Source organism: Pteronotus mesoamericanus, unplaced genomic scaffold (assembly GCF_021234165.1).
Source record: "Pteronotus mesoamericanus isolate MK-2021 breed Mesoamerican mustached bat unplaced genomic scaffold, CSHL_Meso_final contig_82, whole genome shotgun sequence".
Lineage (NCBI taxonomy): Eukaryota > Metazoa > Chordata > Mammalia > Chiroptera > Mormoopidae > Pteronotus > Pteronotus mesoamericanus.
Window position 1 is genome coordinate 29,888,767 of NW_026555265.1, and position 13,613 is coordinate 29,902,379.

The window sequence follows — 13,613 nt, forward strand, 5'->3', positions numbered from 1 at the left end:
GACTACTTACAGTACACTTTATGGGAGATACTTAGCTGTGATTTTTTAAAAATATATTAAATCTGCTCATGGGATCTGCAGATGTGTATACATTTCAGCTACTTGACTGGCAATATGTTAATTTTTAACAAATCTAAAATATGGCTTAGAAATGGAAGGAGACAGAGGCAAGTGTTTTTAAGTCTGATTCCTAATCCGGACTTCGTCCAGCAGAGCACGACTGTTTCCCTTTCGTGAATGTAGGAAATGACAGCTAATACTTGGAGCTTTCTTAGAAAGGGCCAGTCACTGTTCTTCATATCCTCCCCGTCCCCCCACCCTCCCGCACGCTCTTTAACAACCACCCTTGTAGGTATGTCTTCTAATTCTATTTCGAGATAGGAAACTGAGGGGCAAAAAGGCTCGTTCATGGTTACCGTTAGTAAATGGCACATTAACACCAGGGCTTCCGGCTTCCAGGGCCCTAACCTTAAACTGCTACGCGACAACTGCCCCGCCTAAGACTAAACCCGCGAGGATCTAAATGGAAGCCTGAACCGATCCCAGCTTGTTCGAGAGGGAAGTCAGCTGAAAGGCAGGCAGGCGTGGCATAGAAAAGAAAAGGAAAAAAAAAACTTTTCATAATATAATGTTAAAACTAAAGTATTTTGACACAGTACTATACAACTACAGGTACACCTAACTTGTGCGTGGCCGCGGAGGACTTTCAAGCCCTCTTGGGGGCCGGGCCAGCGAGCGGGGAGGAGGTGCCTCCATTGGCCGGCCCCGCGGCATCACGGGAGTTGGCCATACACTAGGGGCCGACGCCCGCTTTCCACGCACCTGCACCTGCGCAGCCGTCCCAGGCGCTCTTTTGGAGGAGGGACTCCAGAGGAATTCAGCATTTCGTTTTCTGCCACCAGCTCGCTTGTGGAAGGTTGACGTTGTCGGTGTAAACGGGGTGCTTCCTAAAGTGAGATTCGTGGGACCACGCTCCATCCCGGCCAGCCCGGAACGGCAAGTTGGAGCACCGCGTTTTCTGATTGACCACTTTGGCGGTCACTTCCGCTCAAGCATTTGGAATACCCGAGGCGCTTTGGATACGAACCGCCAGAAAAGTACTTCCGGTGCCTGTTGCCAAGGCGCCGGCCCCTTGGGCCTAAAGGAGCGACATTATTGGTGTTGTCCTCTCCCCGCTACCTGGGGGTCGAGATGTCGGGGCTCAGCGATCCAGAGAGAGAGGGCTGTCGTACCTTGCTTGGCCTGCTGGATAACAATGAAATCATGGCCCTATGCGACACCATTACAAACCGCCTGGTGCAGCCTGAGGACCGCCAGGGTAAGGATACCACCCTATCCCCAAGATCGGCCGTCGCTCCCCAGGCCTCACCGGCCCCCAGGTAGCAGGATCGTGTGAATGCAGGAGGTACAAGGCCTTGTCCCCCAACCCTTCCGGGACCGCGCTTGGGCGGAGTCTTTGGGAATCTTAGTCGCCACAGCTACCCAGCGGCCCTGGAACAGCAACGCAACCGCGGGCGGCCCAGTCGCTCCTTGACCCTGGGGGAGGTGTGGCACTCAAAAGATTTTACTCACTGAATATTATAGGCAAATAACTTGATTTGAGGAACCAGAGTACGTGAATAGTCACGTAAAAAAATTTTTTTTCCGGAACCAGGGTGTATTACATTTTGTTTCGAGTGTCAGCTGCTACTCAGCCATTTTCAAGCTGGGAAGAGAATTGCGAACATTTGTATCAATATCCTAGGTAAAACCACCACTGTAATGGTTTGAATTCATGTCTTTTGTTTGAATCCAGATTTTTTTCTGAGATTTTTTTTTTGTAGTAGAAACACATTTTCAGAGTTAAATAATCATTTCTGTAGGTTATTAACATTCAACCTGATAGTAATGAGTTCGTATAAAAATGTAACGAGTAGCTTAAGCGTTTATTTATTTTTGTATAGAACCTGCCTAGTTTTATTTTAAACTTGCTGGGTTTTACTTTAAAATGTGAAAATTTCAGCCCCCTACATTGGTAAAGACTTACTTACAAAGAGTCTGTTTTTTAAAACTGTATTTCTCAACTTAAGTCAGATTTACATTTTTATCATTTAAGAAAATCTCATCTGAAACTTCAAACCATAAACATTAAAAGAAGAAATTCCTAAGAATTTAGACTGAAAATGGTTTTAGACTTAATGTAGTTCTTCAGCTTTTATGTACATTGCATTCTAATCATCTCTAAAGACCAGGTGAGTGAATTTAAAATTATAGTAGATCAAAATTCTGGATTTAATTGATGGATCTAAAAGCAAATAAAGTTCCCAGTACAAAAATGTTAAACTATTTGAAGAAACATTTCTTGAAGAGGAAAAAAAAAATCACTAAGCATATGAAAAGTTAACCTCTTTAGAAAGCAGCGAAATGAACACCAAAACACACCATCTTTTATCCTCTGTATCATTTTGGTAAAAAGGCTGAATGTGTGAACTCAAGCGTTGGTGATCACATAAAACAACTTTAAGAACTAGCACTTTGGAAAACAAGTTTGACATTATCTCCTAAACTGGAAGATTAGCTTATTCTGAGGCACATGTTCTAGACTGAGCTTCTCAAACTTGAATGTGCTTATGAATCACTCAGGGATCTCGTTAAAATGCAGATTCTGGTTCAGTAATTTTAGGGTGGGTCCGAGAAATTTCACATTTTTAACAAGCTCCTAGGTGATGCTCATCTGCTTGCCCCTCTGCAGTGGGAGACATATAAGAGTAATAGTGTTTGTAATTGGACACATGCACGAAAAAACTTTATAAAGGGAAGAATAGATACCTTGTGATATAGTCATATAACAATGGTTCAACAGTGAACATGAACTAATCTACGTATATTCACATAAATTAATTTCAGAAACAATAGTAAGGGAAAAGTTGATTACGGGAGACTATTGATGGGTTGAATTTTACACAACGTTCAAAAAATACAAAACTATGTTGTTTAGGGATACATGGTTATGCTGCAACTACTATTTTTTAAAAAGCAAGGGAATAATAACATTTAGGATAATAGCTACCTGTGAGGTTAGTGGGAAGAGAGAGGGAATAGTATTAAATAGGGAGGGGTAAAATTACAGCCTCAAAGATGATAGTAATTTCCTGTGTTTTAAGCTGCATGCCATGTACTTGAGAGTTCATTTTATTGCTATTGTGTACTTCACACATGTTAAAAATAATCTTTGGTCTATTGTTTAATGTAATTTTTTAATTAATATGCAAGTCAAGGTTCTGCCAGTTCTTAGAAGTATTATTGATACCTCATGTATCCTTAAGTTTCATTTTCTGCACATCTAAAATATTGTAATATTACCCATTTTTATCAATTGTAACTGAATTTAGGTCCATTGGCTTTATTAGGAATTTTTTTTTTTTTTTTTTACTCTGGCTCAAATTTTTTCTAAAAACACGCTAATCTTTAAAAGACATGCAAAAATTTCACTGTTGTGAGAAGTGGAAGGAGAGGGAATTTTAAGAAGGGAAGTTTAAAGCATAAAGAAATTTATTTTTAAACCCAAAACCTGACGGCCCTCTTCCTATTTAAAAAACAATGCCATGTCATACAGAAGCAAAAATGCCATGCCAAGAGTATAAATAGAGTTTCTGCTGACCCTGGACATACTTACAAGTGACTCATGATTTACTATTAATCTTTACAATTTCCTTCTAGATGCCATTCATGCAATATTAGCTTACAGTCAAAATGTAGAAGAACTTCTGAAACGTAAAAAAGTCCACCGAGATGTCATATTTAAGTACTTGGCATCACAGGGGGTTATTATACCTCCAGCTACTGAAAAACACAGTCTTATCCAGCATGCAAAGGATTACTGGAAAAAGCAATTACATCTGAAATTGAAGGAAACACCAGAGCCAGTTAAGACCTCTGTGGATATTAGAGCCTTTCAACAGGTAAAATTGATCTTATAGTTACAACCTGAACCACAGTTCTGTCTCAGACTCTTTAGTCTCATTCTTGATATGGGATAACATGTTAATAATAATTTGCTTTTTATAATTTTAGCTTTATTTCATATTGTGTATTCTAAAGGAAGACCAGTAAAGCATCTAAAAGACGATATTTCTGACATTTAGTAATGTATATTAAATACTATTCTGATTTGTGAGGCAAAACAAAGTTTTATCCCCTTATCAAATGAGGATTATTGGATTTTTAAAAGACTAGATAAACTGCAGGATCAAGGTAGTTTTAATTTAGCCTCCAGTTTTCTGTAAATATTTTTCCACTTTGCACGGCCAGGGTGGCTCAGTTGGTCGGACTATCATACCATAACCAAAGGCTGCAGGTTCGATTCCTGGTCAGGGCACATACCTGGGTTTCAGGGTTGATCCTCAGCCTGGGTGCGTATGGGAGGCAGCCTGTTTTTGTTTCTCTCTCACGTTGATGTTTCTCTCCCTGTCTCTAAAGGCAATGAAAAATGAATGAATGAATGAATGCTATAGTAAGCCCTTTTTCATTTTGAAACATTTTTTGGTGGTTAATGGCAAAAATTCTATGAAACTTAAATATTTATTACATTTGATTTTCTTTTTTTTCTTTTACCTAAAAAAACTACTGTTGTAATTTTTTCTGGCTGATGTTGGCTATTCATACTCCTTTATATCTCCACTGTACATTTTAGATATTGTATGAATATTTAAAAGTTGATTGAATTTGCAGATTTTTAAACTGCATACCACATACTTTGAATTAATAAGGTTTTACAGTGAGATATTTACCTTTACATTAGGAAGGAATCTTAGAAGGACGTTTTTAATATACTGAAAAGACCTTGACTTTGAAATCATAATAGATGTGACTTCAAATTAATGTCTGCCATATACTAGATGTAAACTTGTACAAATTTGATCTTTCTGAGCTCTTTTAAAAAAAAACAACAACTATAAAATGGGCATAAGGATAAAGTATCTGTGTCATAGGCTTGTGAAGGGGAAAGGAAATACCACAAATGCCAACAATAATGCCCAATATATTCAATATGTGCTCAGTAAATATAAGATTTGATAACATGTAAATGAAGTATTATGCTCTGGAATAAATAGATGAATGAAGGTGTAGCCCATCAGGTATATTTTTACAATAACATATTCTTCGGTGGGGGAGGAGAGAACTAATAATGTAAACTTTATTCCAATCATAGAAAATAACCTATTTCAATATTAGAAGTATCTGTTTAAAGACTGATATTGTCAGCTTCACTGTGGTATGATTTATATGCCACAAATACATTCATTTAAGCATACATTTGAAAGGTTTTGACATTTTTTTCCATACCTGTGAAACCACTGCTACAATCAAGAGAAAACACTTATGTAAATCATTATTATCAACTGTTCATGATGACATTTTAAGAGGCTTTGTTAAACCTTAATTTCCTAGCTGAATTTTTAATGTTTAATCGTGGAAATTCTAAAATGATTTTTCTGCTTTTTGCAGAGAGAATTTACTATGCATGATGGGTTTAGTGAGTTTACATCTAGTTCATTTCACTTGTGCTATAATTAGTACATTAAAACCTAGCTATGAGACAGCCTAGATAGAAAAGTAGAATTAACTTTGGTTTTATTTTGTATTTATCTTAATCAGCAGGAGAAAGAAGATAAAACTGAAAAAGTTGATTTTCGTCAGTTAGGAAAAGAATTCTGTCACTGGTTCTTTGAACTTCTTAATTCTCAGAATCCTTTTCTTGGACCACCTCAAGATGAATGGGGGCCACAGCACTTCTGGCATGATGTCAAGCTTAGGTTTTATTATAACACATCTGAACAAAACGTGATAGACTACCAAGGAGCAGAAATCGTGAGCCTTCGTCTGCTGTCACTAGTAAAAGAAGAATATCTTTTTCTTAGTCCCAACCTTGATTCCCGCGGATTAAAATGTGCTTCTTCTCCCCATGGTCTGGTTATGGTTGGAGTTGCTGGGACTGTTCACCGAGGGAACACTTGCTTGGGCATTTTTGAACAAATTTTTGGACTCATCCGCTGCCCTTTTGTGGAGAATACTTGGAAAATCAAATTTATCAACCTGAGAATTATTGGAGAGGCTTCCCTTGCTCCTGGAGCATTAATGAAACCAGCTATTAAATTTGAACCAAGTGATCTAGAGACCTTTTATAATGTAATCACTTTATGTGGTACCAGTGAAGTACAATATACTGTAAGGTAGACATTGGGTCATGGAACTGGAGACCAAGTTTTATGCAGTGGAAACGAGACATTGTTGAATAAAAGAGAACTGAATTTGGATACCCCTCTAAAGCGTTGAGCACTGTATGTCAGTCTGTAAAGAAACTCTTCCAGCTACTACATTGACATCTTTTAGTTGAAATATCTTTTTTGATTATAGATTAATACATTATGTGAATACTTGCTTCTTTTTACCCAAGTTGCAGCAAATGTTCTGAGGGCTTACTACAGTTCATTAAATAAATCCCACTTTAGATGTTACAAATATTGTGCCTTAGAAGCCAGGTAACATTTTCATTTTACTGAGTGAATATTTTGCTGTTGGGTGTACTTTTCATGTGGGAGACGAGTAGTGGTGTTCAGACCTTCTCTTTTTCAAATTTAACAATCTGGATAATTTTACAAACACATCTTAAGGGCACATTTTTTAAAAAGTGCATATATTAGAGGTGTTTAATGTAAAATCAAAGTTATTTTAGAAAACTTGAATGGCATTCTTATGCAAAAAGTCCAGTAACTTAGCAGGTGTAAAAAAATTACTTGGCCTTTTTAAAATTTGAGGACCACACTTCAAAGTTATCTACTATAGCCCAAGCTAAATATCTTAAAACCTGCAAAATTTTCTGAACTATTTTAGACAGTGATAAGTGCTGGTCTCAAAACAGACCTTATCATGTAAGGCTTTAACAGTTTTATGGAACATTTATTTTGACACCATATAAAGGAGACATACTGTTGAAATTTTTGAAACGATGTGCCCAATTACTAACTTTTAATTGAATTACTGTTTCCTCTTGCTTGATGGTAACAACAACAACAACAAAAGAGAACAAACAAAAAAACCACCTCAAATGTGAGCGCATAACTCTCTCATCATAAATTAAAGTTACTAGGATTTTTTTGACCTATGATTTGTTTTACTAGGTTTGAGTTATGATGTAAGTTGCCAAATTAATTACATAGTTGATTTAAAATTTAAATTCCTCATCACCCAGGAGCTACTTGCTGATCCTGGATTTAGTTTGTAATTTTAATTTCCAAAATGCCCATTTGGAAAAAATTTCAACCAGGCAATGTCATGATGATGTATTGTACATGTTAACTTTTTACCTTCAACTTTGCTCATGATCATCTGGAGTGACTAAAAAGGATTGTGGAACCTGGAGGAAAATACTCTTTTTTGTTTTTTTAATGCCGTGCTGCGAATGAGTACAAATTGATATTTCCTAAAATAAAAACTTAATAAAAGAGGGAAATCTTTTTTTTTTGTCAGCTTTTAGAATAGTGTATTGTTTATATTTAAAGCCAAATTTTCTTAAAGTTGAGAATGTCGTAACATGTAATCGATAAATATCCTAAGTAAAGGATAAATTAAAAGTCACTTCCATCCATTCTCTCTGTGCTGTTGATGTCAAGTACTGCAGAAATGTAACTACAGATGCTCAGGATGGGCAGAAATTACCTCTAGCTCTCTGTAATATTGAATATTTGAGTATTTGTAATGCCCAGGTAAAGCTGCAATCTGTGCTTGTTTGCTTTAATCACCCTTAAACATTTGAAATTTTCCTCCTACACTAACTCTCTTGAGGATTGGAGCTATGTTTTCTATCCTGTGAATCCCCACAGCTGGGCACACACATATGATCTAATGTTTAACTGAATGGGTGAAAGAGTGAGCAAAATAAGCTCACATTCTGTATAAAAGACTTTTCTGCGTCTAGATTTTTATCTTTGGTGATTCTTATCAGTGGTGGTGTTTTTGATCAGATTGTCTGAGTTTTATATGGAGATACACGAAAACTGTAGGCCCCAGACTAAGCCAGATTTGGGACATACATGAACTTTCAGTTAAAATTTCCTGAATTTCAGAAATCCAAGATCAGAGTGGGATATATTAGGAGGGCACTATGACTACTTAGTAACTGCTAAAGGAGAAGTGGATACTTTGCAGTTTGGAAAACGAAGGCCTGGAGGAATTGAAATTTGTTCATGAAGCTTAAAACTTGAGCAGACCTCTGAGAAGGTCGAGAAACACAGTGCAGATTGAACTTATCTTTTACTACCACCCTTGCTCTGTTTATTTTAGTGTATAGCAGAGACTCCCACCCCAGCCTTATAGCTCTTGCTTTATCACATTCAACTGGTATTTGGGAAGTCTGTGGAGGCAAGTGGTAAGGAATAAAACTGTCTACACGTAATTCATAGTAGTAGGGTGGTCAAATCACAGGACCATCTGGGCTTGCTTTACTGTAGGATCATTTGCCATAGCCTAATAACAGGGCATTATACATCAAGTATCCTTTTTTGGGCAAATCTTAAAAGTAATAGCAATATCAGTATATTTTATTAGTATCTGGAATGCAAAAGAATATATTTCATGTGTCTCATTCTCTAAAAATGATAGGGGAAAAAAGCCATCTCTAATTTATTAAATCAACTTGCAAATGGCCAACACAAGTCAGGAAAATGTTCTTGGGTTTTCAGAAAAGTAGCATTTTTATGCTGTAAAGGAAAGCTAGTAAGTTCCAGTAAGAAATTGTAATAACACCTGAAAAGGATTTAAAGAATAGTGGTTTAATTTTAAAAATAGCTAATCAGAAACATTGTGTTTTAACAGAGTGGCTTTTGTGGCTAAATGCATCATAAAAATGAATGAAAACCATACCTTAACATTTTTCTTAGTATCTATTTTCACAAATTTAGATGCCCTTTTTCTTCACTTGTTCTTACTTGAGGTTGTGGAGAGGTGTTCATTGACCTTTTGAAAAATAAGAGCTGTGTTTGCCCTCCCCAGAAAAAGTATGTTTGCATATAATACTACAATTGTTGCAAAATATTTCAGTGAGTTCTTGGACTTCTTTAAAGCACATATGTGAATCCTGTGGGAATTCTTATACTCCATGTTAAAATCCTGCCGTAACAGTTTTATTCCCCCCCAGACTATTTATTCTACATTAAAAATTGAAATTATGTTTAGAAAATTTGTCCCCTTGCCAGAGTCCCAAAGCTAGGGTACTATATCTTGTAAATGATTTCTAGGAAATCTTGTTAGTTTATGATAGTTGTTAATTTGTAAATTTTGTTTTTCAAAAGATACCAGATTTAAGACAAAACCTACTGAAATACTGTCAAGTAAAACAAATCAGTATTCATTTTATTTCAACAAGATACATTTTATGAAAAATGAACATGCTTTGAAGTGATAAAAATGTGAAAAGGAAAATATTTTTAGAAATATTTTCTCAAGACCTTTACAAAAACTATCCTAAGAAGATGTTATTTAATAATGATCATGTATTGCTAATTCTGATGAAAGATTTAAAAAATACGAACATTTCCTCTGAAGGGCCCTCTGTGTGATCTGCTTTACACCACTTCTCCCCTCCCTACTCCCATCCCCCTATTTGTAATCTTTGTATATAGCCAGTTTGCAGACAGCACAGCTATAGTGCTGGAAATGGGATTTTCTGTACCTGGGCTCTCTTTAAGCTGATTCGGCATATACTTAGTGAGCATCTATCATTTGTAAGGTACTGAGGTAAGTGCAAGATAAAATAATTCATTACTAGGTTATTTACATAACTTTATGTTGAATTCAAGCCTCAGTCCCTGGGTTTAGGTGTCTTAAGGTATAAACTGCATATAGCTGGGCTTGGTAATATCCTTTTGTATGGTCAGAACACCAAAAAATATTTAATTGACGTTTTAAATAGCTGTATAGTTCTACCTAAATCGTGTAGATTTTTATCAATAAAGAATATAGGATATTTTGACAGACCATTTTATTTAGAGTTGGAAGGAAAATATTTAAAAATTGTATCAGAGTGCACTGAATCTTTTTAGCTTATTTTTTCTAGTTCAAACCTTTCCAATAGTCTTTCAGTAAAAAAAAAAGTGTTAATATTAAAATTGAATGTGATATTTGCTGGGAGTTAGAATGTACCTCAAAATATTAAACCAGAATCTCCACAATTACTTGTGTTAGTTAGAATCACTGGCCTAGAATTTGATACTTCCTGATTTCTGTCTCAGTACTGCCATATTTAAATTTTCCCTCTTAGTGAGTCATTTAGTGATGATTCTTTGGTAAGCAGTTCTCATTTCCAGTTTTCAGACACCCTAAATCTCAAGTGTGAAATTACATTTGAATTAATGAATTTAAGGATTGAGGGACTCCCCTGCTGCCCACTGCCAACTGTGTTAGTTGAACAATCTAATGTTTTCTGAAAAAAATTAACTACTGAGGAAAGCCATTTTTCCTGGATCCATTTAGTTGCATAAGTCTGTATTCATCTTTTTCATCTCCCCATTTTTTACTGTACTAATAGTATCAACACTTAATTGTCTCAAATTTTTGCATGTAAGTTACTTTTGCCTCCCTCCATATATGGTAAATTCCTAGAACTGGTGATTCTTATTTGACAATCTGCTTTTTCCCCTGTGCTTTGCAGGATATATAAGCTAAATTTTGGGTGCTTAATACGCTGGCTACTTTTCTGTCTCCGTTTTGTTTTAATATTAACTTAATCCTGGGGACAGCTAAATAAGGTAGATACCATTATACTTCTTTTACCAAAAAAACAGGGTTGAATAACTTCCCAGCATTTGAAGCAAATGGTGGAGCCTAGATTTAAACCCAGGTATGAAAACCTGAGAGTCTTGTGATAACTATTATGGTATATTGCCTCTTAATATGTAGTAGGTTTCTGAAGATCCTTTTTGATTGGTTAACTTCAATATGAAGGTAATCATTTGATGGCACTTAACTGCCAAAGCAAAGATGCCTTTACTCTGTATTGTTTATGTAAATACAGAGTAGGAATGTCAATGTACACGCTATCATCTTTTTTAATTAAACCTCTTAAGTTGCTCATCTAGTTATTTAAAACTACTTGGATGGCTGTGGCTGGTGTGGCTCAGTGGATTGTGTGCAGGCCTGCGATCCAAAGGGTTGCCAGTTCGATTCCCTATCAGGACACATGCCTGGATTGCAGGCCAGGTCCCCAGTAAGGGCAAGAGATAGGCAACCACACGTTGATGCTTCTGTCCCTCTCACTCTTTCTCCCTCCCTTACCCTCTCTCTAAAAATAAGTAAAATCTTGAAAAAAATGATTGGCTAATATAAAGATATATGTAACCATATATGTCAGATTCCTTGAACTCACTTTCACATCACAATCTCTAGTCCTCTTGCTTTCCTGTTAATGATACTGTTGTCCTTTCAGCCTCAGAAGTAGTCTTTGTTTCATGTGTTCAATTTCTTGCCATGTCTGGATGTAGCATATATACACTATTGTTTTCTATTTCCACTGTTGCTGTAAGTAGACTATTTTTACATAAACCTAGACTTATTTTTTGCTTTAATATTTCTTACATTTATGACATTATATTCCCTCAAAGTACAGCTTTCACCATATTTTCCATGTTCAGAACTTCAGTGGTGTTGCAGTACTTTCAGAATCTGGTTTTCATCATCATCTAGGTTTGACTCCACTCATTTTCACACATCGTTTGATCCATCCGTTACTACTGTACACGCTTTGTGTTTACTTATCCTATACTTATCCCTCTGCTTTTACTGGCAAGTATACGAAATTGTAAATTTAATTTTTTATTGTTGTAGTCTGAAAATGTGTTGTAGAAAGAAAAGAATTATGATTGAAATGGAGTTAGCAAATGGAAATTTCAGTAAGTCAAGAATATTTTCTCTTTAGGGATTTGTGTACATAATCTCTGGAATAATCTTTCCCTAGTTTTTTTGTATGGCTGCTTTATTTACATTTCGAGAATTTGGGTTTAATGTTTCTTCCTCTCAGACCAAGTGGACCCTATTGTTAATATTTATGAGTGTACCTTGTTTGTTTCAGTCTTAGTACTCAGATACCTTTAATTTATTAATCTCCCCCACTACATTTTAAACTGAGAGCTGTTTCAGTTTCATTGAATTTTCATTGCTTTGCACAGAGATTAGGTATTCAATATTTACTAAAGATACAAATAGGGAACAAATGCTGCTGTTTATTCAGAGCCTTGTATCAGTATATTCCTAGTCCTTTGCCTATGTGCTAAAGACAATGTTTAGCATATATATTAGATGCTTAATAAATGTTTAATGAACAAAGCCAAAGTTATATTCCTGAATAATGGAGTAAGAGCTCTAATACAATCAACATTCTTTAATAGATAGAATTATTAAAGGTTTATGCTTTTGTAAGAGATGAAGAAATTGAGCCCCTTCCCCTCTTTCCTGCCCCCCCCCCCCAAGGTTAAGTAGTGTGCTGAAAACTACAGTTTTGTTGTGATTTTTCCCTGGGTTTTTTTTTTTTTTTAACTGCAAAGCTTGTATTTTTTTCTTGCTCTTTATTTCCAGTCTTAACTACTGCAACTACCTTATTTTGAAAGGATTTAAACTCTAACCCTCCATTTCCTCACACATAAACCAATTAGATAAGATGATTTTTAAAGTCCGATTTTGAAGTTACATGGTTTTGCGATTATATGTGTTCTCAGCAACTCAAGAATATTACTTTTAAATAAATTTGTAGTTCATTATTGAGGATATTTTTTATTACTTTGCTTCCTCATAAATCATGCTCATTGAAAAAATATACTTTTCATTCTTTTTTTTCCTAATGAGTATACATTTTTAAGAGTTATGTGTGTAGCATGTGTATTTCTATTTATAGAAAGGAAAAGCAAAAGGATGAAAATATTACACATCAAATATACAATAGAAAAGGGAAAAAAGTATGAAGCCTTTAAAATATTTTCCTATTTTCTCATCACTGGAAATCCTGAAGTTGTTTGAAAACTATCATTCTGTAAAACTTTTTTGCTTTGTTTCATATATTCAAAATATATTTTCATGTTTTAGTCAAGAAAGTGCAAAGTGTTTTACAGAAGGCCAAATTATAGACTGCCAGTAATCTCTAGTAAAAATAAAGATGTTACTAACAATCAAAATTAAATGATTTCTCCAAAGAGAATTGGAGTTGGCAAATAAATGACATTGAAGACAGGTGCTGTATTTGGACAGGATTTTTCATAGGAAGGATGGCACTGTCTGGGTGTTGCTCATAAGGTCATTGAGTTAATTAAAGGAAGTTTTAACAGAAAACACTTAGCAAAATGAGGCTTTGCTGTGCTGACCCCATTGATCGGAAACCTTTATGACAGATTTAGTTTAGAGTACAGAAGCAAGATAACTAGAATAGGCAAGTGTGTCAGGGGCTTTAATGCTAGAACAATCACAAAATCCTTAAAGAGAAATTTTATGAACTCCTAGGAATTAGGACAGATTGCAAAATGAGCCATAATTTTAATTCTAAAAGCAACCTTAAACGACCACAAGAATTTAGGACTAAGCAAAAGTTGGTT

The 13,613-nt window shown here is 35.6% G+C and overlaps 1 protein-coding gene and 1 long non-coding RNA gene across 2 annotated transcripts in view; one reads left to right on the top strand and one right to left on the bottom strand.

Annotated features, from left to right (window-relative positions):
• Positions 1-1,082, bottom strand: part of LOC129079954 (uncharacterized) — a 36,072-nt gene extending 34,990 nt beyond the window's left edge. Inside the window, exon 1 of the long non-coding RNA XR_008530117.1 lies at positions 823-1,082. This is a non-coding gene — a long non-coding RNA (uncharacterized LOC129079954). The remainder of the gene's footprint in view (positions 1-822) is intronic.
• CUNH3orf38 (chromosome unknown C3orf38 homolog) lies at positions 1,051-8,539 on the top strand. The gene is made up of 3 exons (XM_054585241.1): positions 1,051-1,318; positions 3,700-3,941; positions 5,638-8,539. Exons 1-3 carry the CDS (start codon positions 1,192-1,194, stop codon positions 6,214-6,216), a joined length of 948 nt encoding a protein of 315 aa, XP_054441216.1. The 5' UTR covers positions 1,051-1,191; the 3' UTR covers positions 6,217-8,539.
• Positions 8,540-13,613: the final 5,074 nt, after the last annotated feature.

Bases quoted from the DNA above. Each gene is read 5' to 3' on its own strand.
- CUNH3orf38 (XM_054585241.1), top strand. From the start codon at position 1,192: ATGTCGGGGCTCAGCGATCCAGAGAGAGAGGGCTGTCGTACCTTGCTT. The intron at 1,319-3,699 runs GTAAGGATACCA...ATTTCCTTCTAG, and splicing joins GCAGCCTGAGGACCGCCAGG to ATGCCATTCATGCAATATTA. The intron at 3,942-5,637 runs GTAAAATTGATC...TATCTTAATCAG, and splicing joins ATATTAGAGCCTTTCAACAG to CAGGAGAAAGAAGATAAAAC.